At 41.9% G+C, this 21,054-nt stretch overlaps 1 protein-coding gene across 2 annotated transcripts; it reads right to left on the minus strand.

The window, feature by feature from the left end:
- On the minus strand, window positions 1–20,915 carry IQCB1 (IQ motif containing B1). Of its 2 annotated transcripts, none has more exons than XM_033065408.2 (14): window positions 20,793–20,915; window positions 20,246–20,473; window positions 19,268–19,430; window positions 17,518–17,647; window positions 13,653–13,746; window positions 12,540–12,639; window positions 12,012–12,184; window positions 9,401–9,513; window positions 8,259–8,368; window positions 3,433–3,575; window positions 2,857–3,005; window positions 2,270–2,398; window positions 1,735–1,891; window positions 1–652 (listed from the first exon to the last, which is right to left on the minus strand). In XM_033065408.2, exons 2-14 carry the CDS (start codon window positions 20,337–20,339, stop codon window positions 423–425), a joined length of 1,785 nt encoding a protein of 594 aa, XP_032921299.1. In that variant the 5' UTR covers window positions 20,340–20,473; window positions 20,793–20,915; the 3' UTR covers window positions 1–422. The 2 variants fall into 2 exon arrangements, with proteins under 2 accessions (XP_032921299.1, XP_032921298.1); XM_033065407.2 differs by lacking the exon at window positions 20,793–20,915 and adding an exon at window positions 20,621–20,743.
- Window positions 20,916–21,054: the final 139 nt, after the last annotated feature.

Below are 21,054 nucleotides of genomic sequence, written 5' to 3' on the forward strand. Positions count from 1 at the left end.
TTGCATTTGCATGATTTGCTATTGCTGTCTTGGTTTGTTCTGGACACATCTTTATTTCAAAACATATCACCTGATAAAATGTTTTGCTATAAAATCCCAGGCTTTTACAATGGCCAGATTCTTTATGTATCCCAATGTGAATAATAAGTGTGAAGAAAAGCCAAAGGTTATGAACTTACTTTTAAAGTGATACAAATTACAAAATACCTTCATTTACAGTTACAGTATTTAAATCCTATTTGCAACAGCACAATCAATAGGATCCAACTGTTGATGTACAGGAAGGGAATCTTACTAAGTAAAATGCACTAAAATAAGGCCTTGGTCTTCTTCAAATGTTTTCCTTCCTTAAAAACATACACAAGTGAGTGCATAGAGCTAGATATGAGTTTGGTTAAATATGAAATTCTTCTGCTTGTTACCTAAAAGGATTTCCTTCCTCCAATAAAGAGAGATTCCAGTTCCGTGTTTATGGCATCATCAGGAATTACATCATACTCCACAAATTCATCTCCAAGCTTCTTCCACCAAGGCCAACGAGTGTATTTTAGCATAGTGTTGTGGGTTTGTCTTGCCTTGGCAGCTACAGGGATTGATCGACTCATAAAGGCACCAAGATCTTTTTCTGTGGCCTCTGCTAAACCTGGAGCATCTGCAAGAACAAGGAGAATAGTTTTCTGTATTTTGTTTGTGGTTCCATGAGTATTAAAAAAAAAAAAGAACACAACCCTCCCACTTCCTAGGTCACTCCTTTCCCTGTGCTGGCATTGTAATTTTATGACTACATGATAGATCAAATCTTATTGGAGAGGCAATCCAAATAAAGGCTAATCTAAAAAAAAATTAAAATAGGTAAAGGGGTAGAAAGAAGAAATGGGAAAGATGAACTAACTATTTCTTTCAGGTGCAGTGGTGGCGTCCACCAAAATGACTTCTTGTGGAAATATAACATGAGAGGATCTCCTGGCCACTGCTGTGGATCAGCACTCCTGGTGCAGGGTGACATCAGCACGATGTTCCCACTGCTCTGGTGTAGCAGCACTGTGGTTTCCCTGCTTGGGGGACCCAGCACAGTGTAAGAGTGTGTTGCTGATTTGCCTGCTCGGGGAGTGATGAGCTGCAGTGACACAGCACGTGACAGACTAAATAATGGAATTCAGTAACTTGCTGAATTCTGCCTGGCTTGGGTGCTCTCTGGTGGCTGCAGTTTGCTACTCTTGCTCTTTTATACAGCCACTTGTCTGGAATTAGGATAGCACAGTAGTGAATTCTGTTTCACTTAAAGCCAGGCCAGAGAAAATGAAAACATGGAATTCACAGCTCAAAGATTTCCCTCTCTATCTGGAAGGGGTGAGAATCTTTTAACCAGCAGCTTACTTACAACACAAGAAAACAAACCAAAGCACAACAAATGTGGGTGAATAGGTTGTGTGAGACCCCCTTTGAAGAAATTCTAATGCCTGTTATAGGGCTATTGCTTTTCTTGTGAACCTATCAGAGAGATACTTTCAGCAGAAGAATAAGATATTCCTTGAAAAACAGGTGTTTATCCTTAACCTACAGCAGCACTTGGATAATCTCTAACAAAGCCTGGATCTCAAGATAAGGCATATGGCAAAGGAAGAAAGATATTTCAGTTTTGAAATGAGGCTTTACTACTGCTCACTCTAATTTTCCCTCTTAATTGGTTTAATCCAAATGGTAATCAAAGCCATGAGCAGAGCAGTCACATACTCATTAGCAGCTCCACATCAGTGTTGACCTGAGCCAGTAAAGCCTCTCTCCGCTGTGCTGCTCTCTGATCCAGCCTGCTCCTCAACAGGAACTGTGCCAGCTTTGCCTGAGCCTGCATATGCAATTCCTTACTTGTTTCTTCTGACATTTGGGAAGCCTGGAGGAAAATAAGTTTGTTACCATTAGGAGCTGGTTATTTTAAAACTTCTCAGGGCAGAATAATGCCTAAACAAGGAATGCAAATGCTGTTCATAATTGGTAACTTCATAATTTTGCTTCCTCTGCAACTCTCTTCAAAATTATCCATCATCATGTATATAAATTTGCCAATTACAGTTTGCTTTGACACTTTTTATTAGATTAATGGTTGAAATCCCCAATATCCTAGTGCCTTGCTGTCAAACAAGCAGGGTTAATACACACATACCTCAAATGGATTACCTTGATCATAATTTATGAAGCTGAATATATTTCATCCCTACAGTATTTTATATTGCAACATTAATGCAAATTATGAAATGACTAAGAAACAGACCGGATGCAATTTGATGTAGTCATCCACCTTCTGCTGCAAAGCTAGTCTCTGCTCATCAGTCAGTCCCTTGGGTGCTTTCCAAGGAGAGAGAGGTCTCCTCCTCCTTCGTTTCTCCAAGAATTTACAAGCCTTTGTAAGGAACATATGAGAATATGACAATCACAGAGAGGAAGTTTGTCTTCCCACTTTCTTTGTAAACAATCAGTGAAAGTGTTTCAGTGCTGCATCTGTTAAAGCCTAAATGCAGCTATGATGTTGAAAAGACAACATACAAGGTCAGCATAAACACTAAATAGTAAGTAACAACACTCATAGTAAGTTACTGACTCATCTGTAGTATGGTGACATTCCAATCCCGGGTTTCAAAGATACAGCTTTTATATTTTAGTTACAAGACTGTATTAGGCTCTGTAGCCTATACAAGGTTTAACCCTTTAAAGCCACTTGTGGCTCTAGACTATCACCCCTGAGTAATTTTTTAATAAATTATGGCTACATTGACAGTAAGAGAATAAACAGATTTTTATGAGGCTTCACAATAATCCACTCAGTCCTATCTACTGTTAGAATAAAGTATAAATACTTACTGCTCTCTGAATGATGATAGCTGCCTTATACTCCTTAAGAGATTGTTTCTGCTGATGAAAAATTCTTCTTGCTCTATACCCTCGCCAGAATCTCTGGATAGTTAATGCTGATTTCTCTTCCATTTCCTGCATGTATTTATTCAACTGACCTACAAAGGTAACAAAACTCCACAGTTACAAGACTGTGAGTTAGGTTCTCTTAACAATTTACATTGTTAATCCTCAAACTTGATAGTACCAAAAAAACTTGGGTTAAAAAGTTAAAAGCCCCTCTTCCCCCAAGGTCTCCTAGCTGTGGGTCTGGCCTTGCAGATCATAGCTGCAACAGAGCTCTGTAACACATGAAAACTGGTTCTCTCTTTCTCCTGCACCATTTTGAAGGCAGCAGATCTTGATCAGTAGTTGCTGAGCCCTGGGGGAATTAGCATATTCTCTTTCAGATAATTGGGTCAGGAGAAGAGACAGTAAGACTACAGTGCAAATAGACATGCAAGATTGGGAAATAGATTTGGGGGAATTGTTCCTAAGGAGACCCAGACACTTTAATCTTCTGCTATAGTTTAATATAAATCATACTGGCATGGACAACTTCCAGTGAGGCCAGCTGTCGTTCATGGAAGAGTCTCATGGCCCTCTGTCTCTGAAGTTGCATTTGCAGTTTTAGAGCTTCCTCTTCCTTCTGTTTTGTTAAATGCTGCAGCTCCTGTTCCCGTTTAGCTCTGCAATACAGAAAGACATTAACAATTACCTTAAGTCGTGTATTTCTTTAAAGTGTCTCTTTGTGTTAAGTAGTCCAGCATTGAGAAAGAAAATCCACAAAACAATCTGCTATGCCAGCTGTTGGCTGCAGAATGACACCAAGCAGTAAGTCTTCTGCAAACAAACAAATTACTACACTGTCTATAGCCACGAAAAACTCTGAACCACTCTATGAAACCAAAGTAAAAAATTTACTTAGGATAAAATTGTAAGGACTCTGAAGGGAATGATGCTTCATGTAGGACATTCACAGCCAGAATGAATTGGAACAAAAATTTTGATTCCATCATCTGCTGAAGAGGTAAAGCAACATTTAGCCATCTGCTCCAGTATGCACCTTTTCCAGTCCATCCATCAGCATGCACAGCACCTGCTTCCCACAGTACATGTAATTATTTTTGTACTGACTGCAAGAGTAGATCAGAATGTTGGCTACCAAGCCTCACTTCTTAATTTTGGAAGCATTTTTTTTCTTCAGGAAATGCAGACTGACACATTTGGTTCATCAACTTTGTTAGAGAGCACTAGGAAAGAATTCTCTTGCAAATTCTTCTTGATCTGTTCTAGATTTGATGTTATGAAGTTGCCTTGCTGTGCACTGAAAAACCTGCAGCAGAAGTTTCATAGATGAAACAGTTGAAAACCCTGCAACTGGCTCGGGAGCATTTAATAATAACAACACGTACATCAAAGAAATACACAGCAACATATCAATATAGACACTAATATTAAATACTTAATATACTGATGTAGCAATACGAATAATTACTGAGCACTTGGCCATGGTCTCAGTGAAGTATGAGGAGGTGCAAGCTGAAGCTCCCCCTCCCTTCACAGCCCCTTCTCATCCCAGTGGACCCAAACTCCTAGCAGCTTGAGACCTGAGAATGTACAACTTTACCACACAACAAGGGGACTTCTCTGATCCTACTGCAGCAAAACCACTTCCCCACTTGAGTACCCTCACTGGGCCCACAGCCCAGAGTTCTGCTCTCCTCTAGCACTTTTCTGGGGACAATGAAAGAAGTACTTTCAGCTCTAGGAAAGAAAACCAATGGATAAAGCAGAGGTATAGGTGATGCCAGAGAAGGAAAATATCCACAGACTAGAACTAATGTCCACCAGTGCTATTGCTGCATGGCACATACCTTCAGACTCACAGTACTAATGAGCTATTTGTGTTTCCCATCACTAGTATAGTATTTCCACCAACCATACTTTCACTTTACAGACAAAACTTGTTTGGAAGAGATTGGGATGGAAGCTGTTGTGTAAAAGAGATGCTCTGGATTTAAAGATCAGATCTTAACAGATAAAAAAGCCTCCACCACAATCTGACAGACCATAATCCTTTTACAACTGTAATGCAGACTAGAGGTGTGCCCACACACCTATCTACAGAGACAGATCATGATACATATGATTATATCCAAATGGTTTAAGGAAACTAAAGGTTTTCAGCCCACACATTTCTGCAAATTAGAGCTGTAAATTTTTACATTTTTAATTCAGGTAATTAATATTTTAATCAAAATATTATATTTCTAAGGCAAATGAAGTCACAGGATCAAACAAAAGTTTTGATCATATTTTCTTGATAAAACTTAATATTTTGCCAATCAATTTCTATCAGCTTCACCAGGATGAAAACTACAAAAATGTTTCATGAACTTCTCAGATGTACATCTGTGAAACCAAGAGTGTCTGTCACATATTTAAATGATTCTTTAATACTGATTCTTTCCTATGTAGTCTGCAAAACATTTGTGCTCTGTTTCTCCTAATGTTGAGATATATTTGCTTGCATAAGACCACACTGTGACAGGGAACTGCCTCTGAACTAAAGTAAAACATATACAGAGTAAGATCCAAGCTTCCTTCTGCAGTTCGTGGCACAGAGCAGCCTCCCTCTGGTCCTCTCTTTAGAAATGTAAAATTGTTTCATTTTTGATGCATTATTAATAAAAATTATTGCCATTTTAAATGCCCTACAATTAGCTATGTAATAGTGAGCTAGCTTCAAGGAGAGACTACAGGCTTTAACATTCACTGAGGAGACATTTCTAAAATCACAATTTCAAAAGTTTATAAATTGCAGAGTTTCATATCTTCCTCTGCAGCTGCAGGTGAGCAAAGTTTGGAGTTTTAATTTGGCAGTATTTAACCACACTTGTTCTAAAATACATCTGTGAACACAACCAGAACCTGATTGCTAAAAATTAAAAAGTCCTCTTAAAAGGTCTTCTAAAGTCATGTTTACAGTATTCCAAACACTACCTTTCAGTGTAATGCTTTGACATAGACAGAAGAAAACCAACGCTGGCACCGTACAGTTACTGTATTTGCTCAGTACACTGGGACTGAGTGAGCCATAAAAACATACAACTGTAAGGATATTAATGTTTCCATCCTCTCAATATTAAACTAACCATTTCAAAAGTCCATTTAAATTACTTGAAAGCTGCTTAAAAGGCACACACTAATGCTTACAATATTGAAAATACGACACAAGAGAGTCAAGCAGCTTGCTGATTGTCTCACCATCCTTTCCTTGCTGCTTTTCCATGTTACATCTTAGCCCATCATCCAAATTTAAGTTTGGCTTGCAGGCTTGCAAGGTGCTTTATGAGGGAAGAAATACCAGCTTGAAGTGTATAGTGGAGTAAAAAGGAGTGACAAGGATGTCTGACTGCAGCACAAAAGTGCAGTGACTAGTAGCCCTCAACAGACACACTGCTTGCTCCCACAAATCTTGCAGAACTTAAAGATTACACCTTAGATAGTCCAACATCCTCTTAAGGCCAGTCTAGACAATAAAACATAGTTGTTTGCTTTGTAATAATTTGGTCACAATGCAATGAGATTTCACAATGATTTGTAAGATCTGCTTTTGCCACAGTAATGATCAATGTGCAAAAAAAGAAGTTTGAAAAAACTTGCTATGGAGTCTGCACTTGATTTACACCCTTTAACCAATGTTAAATTAAAACTAAAATTCTCAGAACAGCTAGCCTAACATGTGCTAACATTACTGCTACAATCTAATTCAAGTGAGACGAGCATTATTTACATAGCTTCCTCTTTCTCTGCTGCTCCAAGACAGAGGATACTATTTCTAGGTCACTGAAGTAACTCTACTTCTGAGAGCCAAAGATTTAAAAATTAATGAAGAACAAGGTCTTGAAAGCACTACACTGAGGAAGCACTATGAGCCTTGGTTTCTGCAGCACTCCGGCATGTGGAAGCTCCAGGATAGCTCCAATGTAATTTACAGAGCAATTTTGTGTCAAGTTAACTGTGCACCAGTTAACTCTCCTACCACCAGTACATCATCTTCTAGTGCTATTTAGTACAATCCCATGCCACACTTTCAGTCTTCCATGTGCCAAAAATTTTTAGAGAAAACATGAAAGCACCACAGAACTAAGTTTTTTTCATTAAGAAGCCTGGCAGCTTGGAAAGGGACAGTTGGAGCTTTTGGCACCAGAAGTGGCAGTCTGGTACTGCTGAAAAAGCACATTGTTTGGATGTTTCTGCTAAAGAAGTCTGTAGTGAAAAGGCTCACATTGGCATTACATCACCTTTATGTTCCAGAAGTAACAGCTGGCTGGAAAAATGCATCTTCAAGACGAAGGGACACTTGGTCAGCCCAAATTTAGGGCCTGGGACATGGGAACAAATTCTCAGGGAAGCTATAACCAGGAAGGACAGGAAGGTGAATGGGAACAGCCAGCACAGATTTATCACAGGCAAATCACGTTTGATCAGCTTGATTGCGTTTTCTGTGATGACTGGCTCTGTGGATGAGGGGAAAGCAGTGGATGTCATTTTCCTTGATTTTACCAAGGCTGTCATCACAGTCTCCCATGCAGGGCAGGGCTGACATTCAGAGAAACCTCCACAAAACACAGAAAATGGTTCAATAAAAATGAAGTTCTAATGGGAAATTCTACAGCTGGTACTAAATAACCTCATGAACCTGCACAGGCTGGACACCAATTACCCAGACAGCAACCCCAATGAAAAGAGGGGACAGGATGGACATGAGCCAGTAGCCAGGCCTTGCAGGAACAAAGGCTACAGCCAGTGAGAAGATTATTTGGCTTTACTTGGCACACCTGGAGCATTGGGCATGCTCTACTGGGACCCCCAATGGAAAAGCAATGCTGACAAATGGGAGGAATAGAGACTGTCCAGAGACAACTAGGGCCATGGAATGTAAGGTGTGTTCAGCCTAAAGGAAGGCAAATCTGTCTCTCATTACCTAAAGAAGCATTATTGAGCAGACACAGCCAGACTCATAGGGGTGCTCAGAAAAAACACAAGACACAAGAGGTGATAAAGAGTGCAACAAGGAAATTCCCACTGCCTGTAATGGAATAATTCTTCACAAGGCAAATCATCCAACAGAAGGAAAAGGATCAAGTTAGATGGTAGGATCTCCATCCTTGGAGACCTCTAAAACTGGATGTGGCCCTGAGCATCCAGATCCCATTTTGAGGCAGGGCCTGCTTCAAACAGCACACTGAATTAGATGACCTGAACTTTTCCTCCTCCTTTGTGACTTGAGAAAACCCAGCCCATCCCAAACCTTCATACCAGACCCTATTCTTTACTGTTTTTCACAAAGTCACACTGTTTACCTGAAGCTTCTCTGTAAAGTAACCACTGCTTGGGGTAGCTTTTTCAGCCTTTTCCTTGTCTGAAATCCACGCCATGCTGCCTGGATTATACAAGCTGCTTGATGCTGCTTCTGAAATCAATAAAACAGTTGGTAGAATATTTTCCATGCATATAAAAACACTTTATTACCGCATGCATAATTGGAAAATCTCAACATTTGGCCAAACCCCATCGGTTTTCAAATGCATCAAATTGGGAAATTTAAGGTCTTGCAATACAGTTATTATCATGAACTCTATACTTACCCCAAAAGCAGCTAATCTGATCACCTGTATTGATGCTCTCTGCGGTAAACAAACGAATCCACAGCACAAATAAATATATATATATTAGAAATTTGTATTTAAAACACCTGAAGCAGTTGATATTTCAAATGGTGATTCTATCAAAACACCTACACTAGAGAGGACAGAAAGACTTGGAGAAAGAGCAGCAGGAAAAATGTTACATTTGCAGTAAGATCAGAAGTCACTGAAATGCAAACATGAAAAATAATAGATTCTATTCTCAAATACATTAAAAAAAAAAAAACCACAAAAAACACCCTGCACTGTTGAAGATGAAAGCAGGTCTCTGCAAACATAACTGATTTTCATTGAAGTATTGTCTCTGAGAAACCTGCATGTAAAATTTTTTAAAGATGCTCATGAAACAAACATTGTCTCTTTTATTTGGAACACAGTCCAGGTGGTGTTCTTACTGCACATTTTCTGTATATGACTTAGTTCTATGTAAATGCTGCCTAGAATTCAGAGATCTAAATTTGTAACACTGATGTGAGAAAAGCAGATGCAGTTAATTTTATAATTAGCAAAAAATTAATTATTTTCCCCCATGGTTATGTTGAAATCTATAGTGAATCTGCACAGAAAGTTAATCTCTTAAGTCACAGTCCCATATCTTAATGACTAAGCAATATCTTGATGCTTTAAAAAAACCACAATAAAATAAAGTCAAAAAGGCAATTAAAAATTAACATAGTGAAATAATAACACAGGTTTTGAAAAATATCTACAAAGTGATATAGTAAGTCCATTACAAACATACACAAATCACATGTAAATAGCATTTCACATCTGAAAGTCACATTAAACTTCATCACCTGCATTCCTCCTTTTCCACTGGATTGTTCCAAATACAGCAGGTCCAAGAGTTGATTGACCTCCCTGTCAAATCCTTTGCCAGTCCACTGTTTACTTAAAAGCCCTTTTAATCCTAAGAGAAAGGGAAGAAGCTAATTCACTAACATGGATTTTTCTTTTCAGACTTTCAAAGTAACAAACTGCAAATCAACAAATCAAATTTGATTCTATGTGCAAAGGAATGTGAGAACTGAAGACCATCAGCCATCTTTGAGTGTCAATGCATAATCTTGTCAAAGAATATCTGGTGCTCCAACTATCACAGAAAAATATTATCCAGTGATTTTGTATGTCCAAGTCAGTATTGTGTTTACATCACTGACAGTCAAATTATCAGTGTACTTTCAGGGTCTTATCAGTAACTGTAAGGTGCTAAAAAGAATTCAAAGCACTACACAAGTGCTGGGTCTTGTTAATACTCTTCCATATTTTTGTAATAAAAATTATTTATTTCTGACTGGAATTGTTTGATGTCTTATTTGCACTGTGTAGTTTAACTGTGAGTGCATGTGTATCCAATCCATGAGACAATTTTGGGTTTGCAGTAGCTAAAAAGCACCTCAGTGCTTCCCCCACAACACACACACCCCCTATGCAAGTAGACAGTAACATGAACTAAAATGTTTGTATCTGACAAATCCCAGAGCCTAAGGGCTCTGCAGAGAGTTGGAGGGAAGAGGAAGGAGGGCAGGAAGCCTGCACATTTGCCTCCTGAAGAACTGCAGAATCAAGTAATGTTTCCATCTTCAAATCATTGTCCAATCAGTGCATCTGTAATTTATTGAGGAAAATTGCCTTCTGCACTATCCTTACAAACTATCTTCTCACAACTGGGAGACTCCAACACTCACAGTACTTACAGGATCTGGAGCACACAGAAATGGCACCTCTGTGGCACCACATGCACCATTTTAGAAAAACAATGACAGTTAAACACTTCAGGTGAGAGACAGGCAGGAGTAAATGGAGTCAATGGGTGCCCCAAGGCTGGCTGAGCTGCAATAGCAGGGAGCCAGGCTACACAAGAGAGCTCCCTCACAGAAGTGCTGTGGGTCTGACACAACCACTTGCCAATCTCAGTACAACTACAGCCATATGCACCTTTTGGCTGCTGACAGGGAGTACCTCCAGTGTGCCTCACAGATGTGTCAACCCATGCAGGACAAAAGGCCAGGCCCTCCAGGAAACCTGACATAGGGACTGTGCTGGTCTTACAGATGCCCTGACCTCCAGCAGGCTGCCTTCACTGGCAAAGCTCACACCAAAGCACCTCACACTGCCAACAGCTCTGAGCCACTGTGAAGCCAAGGGACTTCAGTGAAATGGTCAAATTGTAGAAACGCTGTAATGCTTTCTTTGTTGCTTTTATGCCTCAAAGAAGTAGGAAAAAAAACTCTATTTTCTTTTTTTCTTAGTGGAAAGAGGAAACATGTACAGGAGAGAGATCAACAGTTTCTAAATGACTGTGGCATACTGTGATTCTAGAGCAAAATAAAGCGTCCTTTGAGGGAGATCTGCCCCTCTCCAAACAAGCCAGCATTCTACAGCTGGGATGATCAGACCATGGCAACTTCCCAAAAATCCACAATGTGATACCAGGCACTCTATACTTAATTCCATACTACAAGGAATCCCTTCTCTCAATTCTGTAGGCAAAAGGGTGGCAAAGTTGTTCATCTGGTCTAAAAATTTATCTGGCTGGTACCGTATAATAAGTAGTAATGAGAAAATGAGAATTGGACATTTTGCCTTGCACTCCCTCTTTTTACTGTTCTTTTTCTCAAAGGACTGTGGCTGCTTACAAGTCGTTTTGACCAACAATAACATCCAGACCACAAAAGACATGGCCAACATTATGCCTGTTCCTCAGTCTCCCTGGGTTTCCTGGAGCTCCCTGCTAGGCTAGAGACAGAAACATTAGATAGGACACCTCATTAAAGAATGAATAACACAAATTATACACATACTCAGCCTCATCATCTGAAGGCATCAAGAAAAAATTATAAACTAATTCCATGAATTCTTGGAAAGAGTTCATTTCAATTACTTGGATATCAAAAGACAGTCAGCTCCTGGATAACTTAACAGCCCTCCATCAGATGAGCAGTCCCTGAAACAGCCAGGGTCAGCAGTTCCCTCTAAGTAAAACTGTAATGCTCCGGATTAGTGACCCTTAGGACTGTGGCAGATGTGACACAGGGCTTTCTGACTGTGGCAGTACAGACACCCTGCCAGTGGATCCCTCAACAACCAACCTGCACATGGAAACAGAAAGAAGTAAAAGCCCATCAGGTTGGAAGTGACAAACAACAGCTTTAAAAGACAAGTTGCCACATACAGAGTCCTCAGTACATAGAGGAAAATAAACATAGGAAAAAGAAAGAGGTGCAGTACCTTAAACTGCAATGAAAATGAATAAAAGGAAAAAAAAAACAAACTACAAAGCAACATGGCACTGCAGTTTCCACCTGTACTGGAGAGTTACTGAACCACAATGAGAAATCTCTCTTTTTATTTTCACTGGGAATGTAAGAGGAGGCTCAGTGATTGGTCCCATGCATATTTACAAACCTTTGTAGCGAGCTGTGAATAACTGCACAAGCTGTTTGCACAATTTTGCAACTAACAACAGCAGTTTTGTGGCAGCACTTCCTACAGCAGGATTGGTGGTAGAGGAAAGCTTATAAACAAGTTCATCCAAAACAGAGTGAAGGGTCTCTTCTTCAACTTGAAGCAAGACAGAACTTTAAACAGAATAAAGAAAAAAAAAGGGGAAAGGAGACAGAAATGTTAATTAAAATACACGAGCTTTTTAACAGTGACTTATTTTTAGCTATGTCAGGCTATATACAGCAAACCAAGATGCCCAGCTAGCTGGACCATGAATTTGATCCAGGCAGTACTACTGTTTCAATTAACCAGTTACCACTCCCTCAATTTAAATATTTTCAATTTCTACCACAAAGACTAGGGGAAAAAAAAAACCAAACAATAAAGCACAACAATGCTTGCATATGAAAAGATTTTATTTTACCAGGCAATAATGAACTACATTTTATATTTATTATTAAGAAAAATAATGATATGAAAACAACTAACCTATTGATCCTCAAAATGTTGTGTAACACAGACATCATTATAATTGCTGTTTCAACATCATCTGTTATTAACAACTGCAGGAAGCAATCATTTTGTAGTACTGCAAAGAAAACCAAAAACAAGCAAACAAGAAATCATGCAATCAGAACCAGACTTGAAAACACCATAAAACAAATAAACTTCATCATAAGCCACAGCAAGTAAAACCAGACACTGTTTCTGGAACAAACTCCCTCATTTATAATTCTCACACTGAAATTTACTGACATAACTAAACTACTTTGGCCTTCAAAAAATATGCTGAATCCTTTGGACATCCCTCAGGCACTGATGTTGCAAGGGAATGAAAGCTTTAAACTCCTTTATTTTACAACAGTACCCTTTTCTTAAAACAACAGTGGAATTAACATTGGGGCAACAACATCCAAAAAGGTTAAGTACCTCAACCTTTACCGTTTGATACCCCAGGTTGTTTAATGCAAGTGCACTGATGTCTTTTTTATCTCATTGTAACACTGGCTAGGTATTCAGTAATTTTTCTGACCATGTGTGTTTTTAGTTACACATCTTATGATCCATAGTTTTTTGTCTAACACTAGAAACTAAACCAAATTTAGCTTTTCAGAATCAATGTGATTAACACCAGTTTAAATGAAAGCTTATTTTGATCAGAAATACATAGTGAAGTTTGCTAGATATTTGTAACATTTCCTGTCATGTCAAAAACTTGAGAAATCTGTTTTCAATTCTGTATACTCATCAGGGCGAGCAATGTACTCTGGTCAAACTTCTGTATATTGTAATCACACACAGGAAAAGATCACTTGTCTCCTACTGGAAAAAAAACCCAACTGATTTTTGAAAGGTACAGACTTACAAAGAGAAATTACAGGATGACACTTTAAATATTTATCTCTGAAAGATGAGAAAGGGAACTCTTGAGTATTCCCCTTTAGCACATGTCTACCATTTTAGATATTGTTGTTGAGCTGCAATCTCAACCATCTACTCCAATTGAGAAGACTAGGTGGAGATTAGCTAAGAGTGAATTTTGATACTTGTAGTTGTCATAAATAAATGTTCAGGTGTTCTGTGGGTTGACATTTCCCTTACCACATGCTGCTAGTTGAATGTGCCCACCGAACAGCCAGCAGATGGCATCAGTTACTATTTGGAACCAGTGCAAAAAGTCTTGTTTTTCTTTCTCCTAAACAAAAGAGAAGTAGGTAAAACATGTGTATGATCTTCACTAAGGACTTCATCTTGATGTCATGGGAAAGTTTGTATGCCTCAGGAATCTGGATACCAAACTCCACCAAATTTCTAAATGAGGTTGGTGAAACTGTAGAAATTAGTAAAAAAACCTATGAGACCTTGGAGGCCAGAGGTCTATCAAGAAGATCTGAACATACTAAAAAAATAAAAGCATCCATTTGAGAAAAAAATCACAACAAGGAGAGAGAAATCTTGTTTACTCCTTTAAAATATTTGATAGCATAGGAGGGATAAGACAAATAATAGCTCAGCAAATATGTATCACAGATTTAATGCACTAAGTGGGAAATATATTACTTTAAAGAAAAGGGTGGGGGGGGATAAAAAAAGGTACAAAGTGACCAAGGACACAGTCAAAATGAAAAAGGTTCCTGATAACTGGTATGGTGAAGCTTCAGAAGCACCTCCTAGTTGGAGGTCCGGGAGCAAACACCAAACCACTATGAAGCTGAAATTTGATCTGTTTGCCAAACAGACTACATCATGTGCTTGCCTGTGATAGCACTGGACTGGAAAAAAACATAGAATCAATCATAGAATGGTAGGGTTGGAAAGGACCTAAAGTCCATCTTGTTCCAGCCTCACTGCCATAGGCTGAGACACCTTCCAGTCGACCAAATTTCTCAGAGCTTCATGGAGCCTAGACCTGAATAGAGCATTCACAGCTTGTCTAGGCAGCCTGTCCCAGTGTTTTACTCTGACAGCACAGAATGTCTTCTCAATACCTAATTTAAACCTCCCTCTTTCAGTGTAAAGCCATTACCCCTTATTCTGTCATTACATGTCCTTGTAAAAAGTCCCTTCTCCAGCTTTCTTGTAGCCCCTTTAGGTACTGGCAGGTGATATACAGTAATTTCACGAATACAAGCCGCACCAATTTGACCAAAATTTTGGTGGAAACCCACAAGTGCGGCCAATATTCCGGGGCGGCTAATACATTAACAAAATTCTAAAAGCTGCCAACACGGAAGTGAGAGCCCGCGGCAGCCCCAAGCCAAGCTGGAGCCCGGCCGGCCCCGGCAGAGGTGGGAAAGCCTGGCAGAGGCGGGGCCAGCAGTGTGGGGGGCGGGCGGCAGAGCCTGAGCCAGCAGGGCGGGGCAGGGGGGCGGCAGAGCCGGGTCAGTAGGGCGGGGGAGCCTGGGAGAACTGGGGCTAGCAGTGCAGGGGAGCATGGCAGAAGCAGGAAGGCCGGCGGGTGGGGCTGCCTGGCAGCGGGGGAAGCCCAGCAGAATCGGGGCCAGCAGCGTGGGGGAGCCCGGCGGTGCGGGGGCCTGCAGTGCCGGCCAGGGCGAGGAAACGCGGCGGCGGTGCAGACGGGAGGGGGCGGCCGGCGAGCCTGGTGGCGGCGGCAGCCCTGCCGGCGGGGCGAGCGAACGCGGCGCGGGGCGAGCGAACGCGGCGCGGGGCGAGCGAACGCGGCGCGGGGCGAGCGAACGCGGCGCGGGGCGAGCGAACGCGGCGCGGGGCGAGCGAACGCGGCGCGGGGCGAGCGAACGCGGCGCGGGGCGAGCGAACGCGGCGCGGGGCGAGCGAACGCGGCGCGGGGCGAGCGAGGCGCGGCGTGGGGCGAGCGAGGCGCGGGGCGAGCGGCGAGCCCGGCGGCGGCGGCAGCCCGCCGGCCAGGCAAGCGAACGCGGCAGCGGGGCGGTGCTGACGGGAGAGGGGGGCCAGCGAGCCCGGCGGCGGCGGCAGCACCACCCGGCCAGCCCCGCCGAGCCGTGGCGCTGAGCTGGGCCACCCGGCCCCGTCGGCAACCATGAGCGGGCCGAGCCTGCCTGGCCCCGCCCCAAGCCAGTAAAGCCCGCTATGCCGCGATCCTGTTACTAATTGGCCAATTTGTGAAAGCTGCGCACGGATTCTCGCGACGAACGAAAGTGCGGCTAATATTCGGGGTGCGGCTTATCTATTGACAAAGACAGCAACATTGTCGAGGCACCGGGGGTGCGGCTTATAATCCGTGCGGCTTGTATTCGTGAAACTACTGTAAGTTCTCCTCAGAGACTTATTCATGCTGAACAACCCCATCCCTCTCTCAGCCCTTCTTCACTGTAGAGGTGCTCCAGTGCTCCCCTATGATCAGTAGGAATTCAGGTTTTAGTTTGTGAATCCACATAGAGATGCACATTCCATGTATTCCAAGTGTGAGCCAAATCTGGAATTTTGGTGTGTGGAACAGCAAAAGGGTTTTTGATAGTACCACACTGCCGACAAATGTTGTTACAAAGCACATGGTCATATATTCCACATTAATCAAGCCTCTATAAATGAAACCCTGGGAAGCCTATTCCTAGATCCCTGCTGGAGCCCCAGCCCTCAGTCAAGGTTTAACTTTGTATTTGGTCCGCACTGACAAGGAGAGATACAAAATAACTAATATGTTACGCTGTAATATTATCTGCTTTGTGTTTTGGCAACATGTCCGTTTCTGAAAGCTATTTCACCACTTCCCTTGACTTCAAAAACTTGTACAAAAAGCAAAAGAGAGCAGAATAAATTTCAAATCTCCAGTGGTAGAGTGGGATTTCCAAAATTCCACTGAGCAAGCATCAAGTCTGGGTGCCCAGTCACCTCTGAGACCACAAAGTTTAAAAGCTGAAGTACTAATTATAATGCAGACTGCATTTGCATTCAAAAGAAATCTTTGCCCACAAGCATGACTCAAGTAGCATGTAGGCTGACAAAATAAGAAAGTATGGGGGAAATTACATATTGTGGATAAGAGTCTCCTGGGATGTCATTTAGGAAGCTTCCTTCTTAAGCACTAAATGCACTTCTCAAGTACTGGACCAGCAGAAACTATGTTACTGCACTGATGCTTTCTGAGAGTTTATTGTCTGTGGCGTCTATCACAACACTTTGCAGGAAAACTCCGGCTAAGTGCAAGAAGCCAGTGAGCCAAGAAATGAGATAGCATGGAGAAATGGGATATTAAAAGAAACTGTCAGAATCCAATGGTTATTTAAATTACTCGTAGGTTTTTGTTTGTTGAGTTTTGTTTCCTTCTGATTCTAGAGCTCAGAATACTGCAGAAGCATGAGGGAACCTCACTGAGCAAAACCCTTCTTCACTGCAAAAAAGGAGGAAAATGTGAGAGAGTGTTTAAATCTATAAATTCATGAAGTCTGCCTTTGGCATTCTCCATGTGCAAGTTCAGAAGCAGTGAGCATTCTTGGAATTTTTTGCCAATTATTCAATAGAAACTGAATGACAAAACAAACTTCAACAAATCTGATTTAAAACCTTAAGACTTCCTAAACCATTTTTGTAAAGCTGAATAAAATTAGTGAGAACTACATACATTACAAAGGCTGAACTAATGATATGCAAAGTTAAAAAAGACATTAATGACTGGGATGCTGTCTTTTGTAGGGCTTTTTTTTCTCTTATACTGCTCTAATTCTTCAATCCTTCTTCTAATTACATTCCTTCCCTCTACCTTTAAAACTTGTCAAAAGTAGTAGCCAAACTATCTTAACAGGCCTATGGTAACAGAGTGGCTTTGCACAGCACAAGTCATGGAGCAAATGCTGCACAATGACAGATTTCAGCTTCAGAGCTTGGAGGCATAAGAAAAACCACTGCAATTTCTGGAAAATAAATTTTCATAATACCATGTCCCTAGAATAATATCCTGTTTATTCAATACATGACCTTGGAAAGTTTGCAGGCATTTTCTGCTCTTTTAACTAGGCAACTTAAATACCTTGATTGCTCGGATAAATCGTGCTTGCAAGCGTTTTCCCAAAACCAGCAGGCTGTCTATAGCTGAAGGAAGAAACTTCTTGTAAAATTCCTCAGGATCTTCTTTCACCTCTAGCCCTACACAACAATGACTGAAATGAAGTAAAAAAAAAAAAAAAAAAAAGGGAAAAAAAATCAACGTGAATAGTCCAAGGACTGTTTGAACAACTTTGAATGAATGTCACATCATCGGAGAAATGCTTCAGTGGCATGGGACAATTCCTCCCTGAACAACAGCTCACTGCTGTGACTGCCTCCAAGGTGGCTGCCTCCAAGAAGAGCAACCACTCACAGGTTGGAGACCATATTACTATTTATTATGGCATTTCTCAATTAAAAACAAAACTAAGGTCCTTTCTCCTTCAGCTTCATAGAATCTGTTCAGGCTTGTTCTATATTCTAGGGAAGGGCCCTTACGGTCATAAAAAAGATTTTAAAAAAGGTAAAACAGAGGGGTAGAAAAAAAGCTGATAAAGGAAGCCTGATGATGAAGGGGATGCACTGTGAAAATATGTATAAAAAATATAGCTGTGAATATACCTGTGTACAACTTTTCTGGAGCTGAGGAAGGCATGTGGGCTAGAAATCAGTTCCTCAGATCTCAGCTCTCTTATTTCACTCACCACCACACGTCGATTGTTTCTGGAAGACTTTTTACAAGAAACTGCATGTTTTAGAACTGGTAAGTTGTTTCAATTCTGCATTTGGCACTGATACCAGTGCAACAAAAGAGTCTTCCTTACTTTTCATGAATTTTGCTTTCTGATATCTTATCTAGGCTATGTTAGCTTTTCGGGAATGCACACATGTAAAGCTGGAAAACAAATTCTAGGCGTGAAGCTGAGATTAATCTAGCTACAAAAGGACATTTTTACAGCTAAAATAAATTTCAGTATTCTCTGCAACTGAAACAGCTTATGGGGGATGATTTAAGTATTACACTACTCTGGCGATAACTCTTGCATCTCTTACTGAAATTCCTCACATTAAAAATTCATACTGCAGATATGGCATAAATTAGAGATGGTCACATAATTACTTCATGCCTTAGAATTTTACTCTCTAGTTAAGCCAAAACTAAGTACAACTTGAGGAAAATTTAAAATGCATTATTTTTCCTGACATTTAAAATTGAGATTGGACCACTGGGGATTTGAGTTTAAAGTTTTCATATTTACAATGCCATTCTCACAATATCATTACATCTGGTTACCTAGTCTGCATGAAATGTGTCATCTATTATATTTAAAAATGTAAATAGATACTTAAAATGGGGATATTAAATAAATATTTTAGTACAGTCAAGCCAAGTAGTGAGTCAATCAGGATGAAGCTCTTTGCAAGATGAAATCTAAGCAAACAAAATAACAATTCTAAAATAACCACAATTCAAAATTATGTAATTATTGGGTAAGGACTGTTGCACTGGTGAGTACTATCCACAAAAAAAAAGGTAAAGCCAACACAAACCCTATTCCCACCATACAGTTCCCCCAGCTCAATGAAAAACAATGCAAATGAATTTAAAAGGACCAATTAGGCTATGCCTGACCCCTCTGCTCTTGACTGCTCCCTGCACTTTAACCCTGGCCTTTCCTGAGCAACAAGCCTTGTTCTGGAAGGGAGCCAATATATTAGAGCTTGAAAAGAGAAAGAGAAAGATGAAAGGACAGAAAGAAAACTGGAAGAGAACTTCTTAGCTTTTTTGTTACCTTAGTATCTCTGCTAGCTGGGCAGCAGTAGCCCAGGCTCCCTGCAGCTGAGAATGGTCTTGTTTAAGGATCAGCAAGCAGTACTGAGTAAGACCATAATCGTATATATCTTGCTTAATTTTATTTGATTCTTCACATCCTAAGGAAGGACTACTTAAAATTCCTGTGGGAAGAAAGTAGGAGAGAGACAAAGAGGAACATCAGATTCTGATGTGCAAGGTTTTTTTCTTTTTCTAAAATGTAAGAAGAGTATATGTACACAGAGGGGGGATCCAGGATTAAAGTAATTGTAAAAGTGCTAAGAACAGCATTAAATATTTTGTCAGCAATTTCTGCTGTTAGAGCTACAACTCATTTGTAAGATTATATGACAATTGGGAAGGATAGCTAAACTTAGGTTTCCATTTTCTCTCTACATATTTAGTAGCAAAACATACATTACCTGGGATATGAACCATTTGTATGAATTTCCTAGGCTAGATAAAACCACAACCACTGGGAAACATATAGCTTCCTTATAATTACATCCCAATTTAGAACAAGACCTGACTTGTTTCAGCTGTTCCTATGAGCAGTGGCTGTATAGCAGAAGGAAAGACAGGGAAGCCACACAGGAGCTCATGGTCTTGTTTTTATGTTAAGATTTAAAAACTGAATACTGACAACCACCCTGGCTCTCTGCCCAAAAAGCACTGGAGAAATTATTTGACCAAGTGTAAGATCTCTGCCTGTATCAGCAGGGAAAAGGGCCACATTATCAGGGTGACAGCTGAAAGGCAGAAAAAAATTCTGTTCATTTGTTCCTCAGCTCCTCCTCCTGATTTTTGTCAAATCAAATGCCACTCTCAGGAAAAGCTGCTGTACCAACATTCCTTAGAGAGTTTCAGAAAAACCTTCTGTATTTAAAAAGGCAGACGGGAAAAGGACTGACCATACTTCAATAGCTCATCCTTTTATTGTAGGAACGGCATTAATTACCCTTTAACTTCAGCAGCAGCAGGGGGATGTCCTGTTCTCTGCTCTCAGTGATCTGAGCAGCCAAGGCCAGGACCTGGGGGTCCGCGGCTGCCATAGGGAACAACCAGAGGCGCACACCACCATCGATCCCAGCCTTTCCTTTCTACGTTAAGGCGCGCGGTCCCCACGCCACCACTTCATCCCAGCTCCTGCACCGCCAGCTGGAAGCCTAGGGCCGCAGGGCTCCCCCTGAGAAAGGAAACAAACATGGAGGGCGCCCCACTCGCGCTCCCCGCCGAGGCCGCGGGCGGCCGGACCGGCTCTGCCGGCAGGGCGCACCTCCGGCCGGGCAGCCTGAGCGCGGCCCCACGTGGCGGGCAGCGGGAGCGGCCTCACCTCACCCAGAGCGGGGGAAAGGGCAGAGGGAGCGCTGCCCTCTCCCACCGGCGTCACCGCTGTGCCCCCACAGTCCCCGGGAGCGGCGGCGCCGGTGCCGCGAAGCCCCCAGGCCGCGGGGCCCTCTCGGGGCGCTCTGAGGGGCCCCACACGCGCTCCCCGCCGCTCTCACCGCCGCGCGGGGGCTCCCCGACTGCGGGGGGAGGGAGGGGGGATCGGAACGCCGATCCCGCCGTCTCCAACGCGACGGCTCCCCCACGCCCCCCTCCCCTCACAGCTGTGTGGTCGCGGCCTCTCTCCGCCAACCAGCGCTCTCCCCTGCGGGAGGAGGGTGCATTTGCATATCCGCGTGCGGGCCGGCGCCGCCGCCGCCCCACTGGCGGGCATCCTCAGACGGACGCGCTCCCCGACCAGTCCCGCTCGGGGCAGGCGGG

Source organism: Catharus ustulatus, chromosome 7 (assembly GCF_009819885.2).
Source record: "Catharus ustulatus isolate bCatUst1 chromosome 7, bCatUst1.pri.v2, whole genome shotgun sequence".
Classification (NCBI taxonomy): domain Eukaryota; kingdom Metazoa; phylum Chordata; class Aves; order Passeriformes; family Turdidae; genus Catharus; species Catharus ustulatus.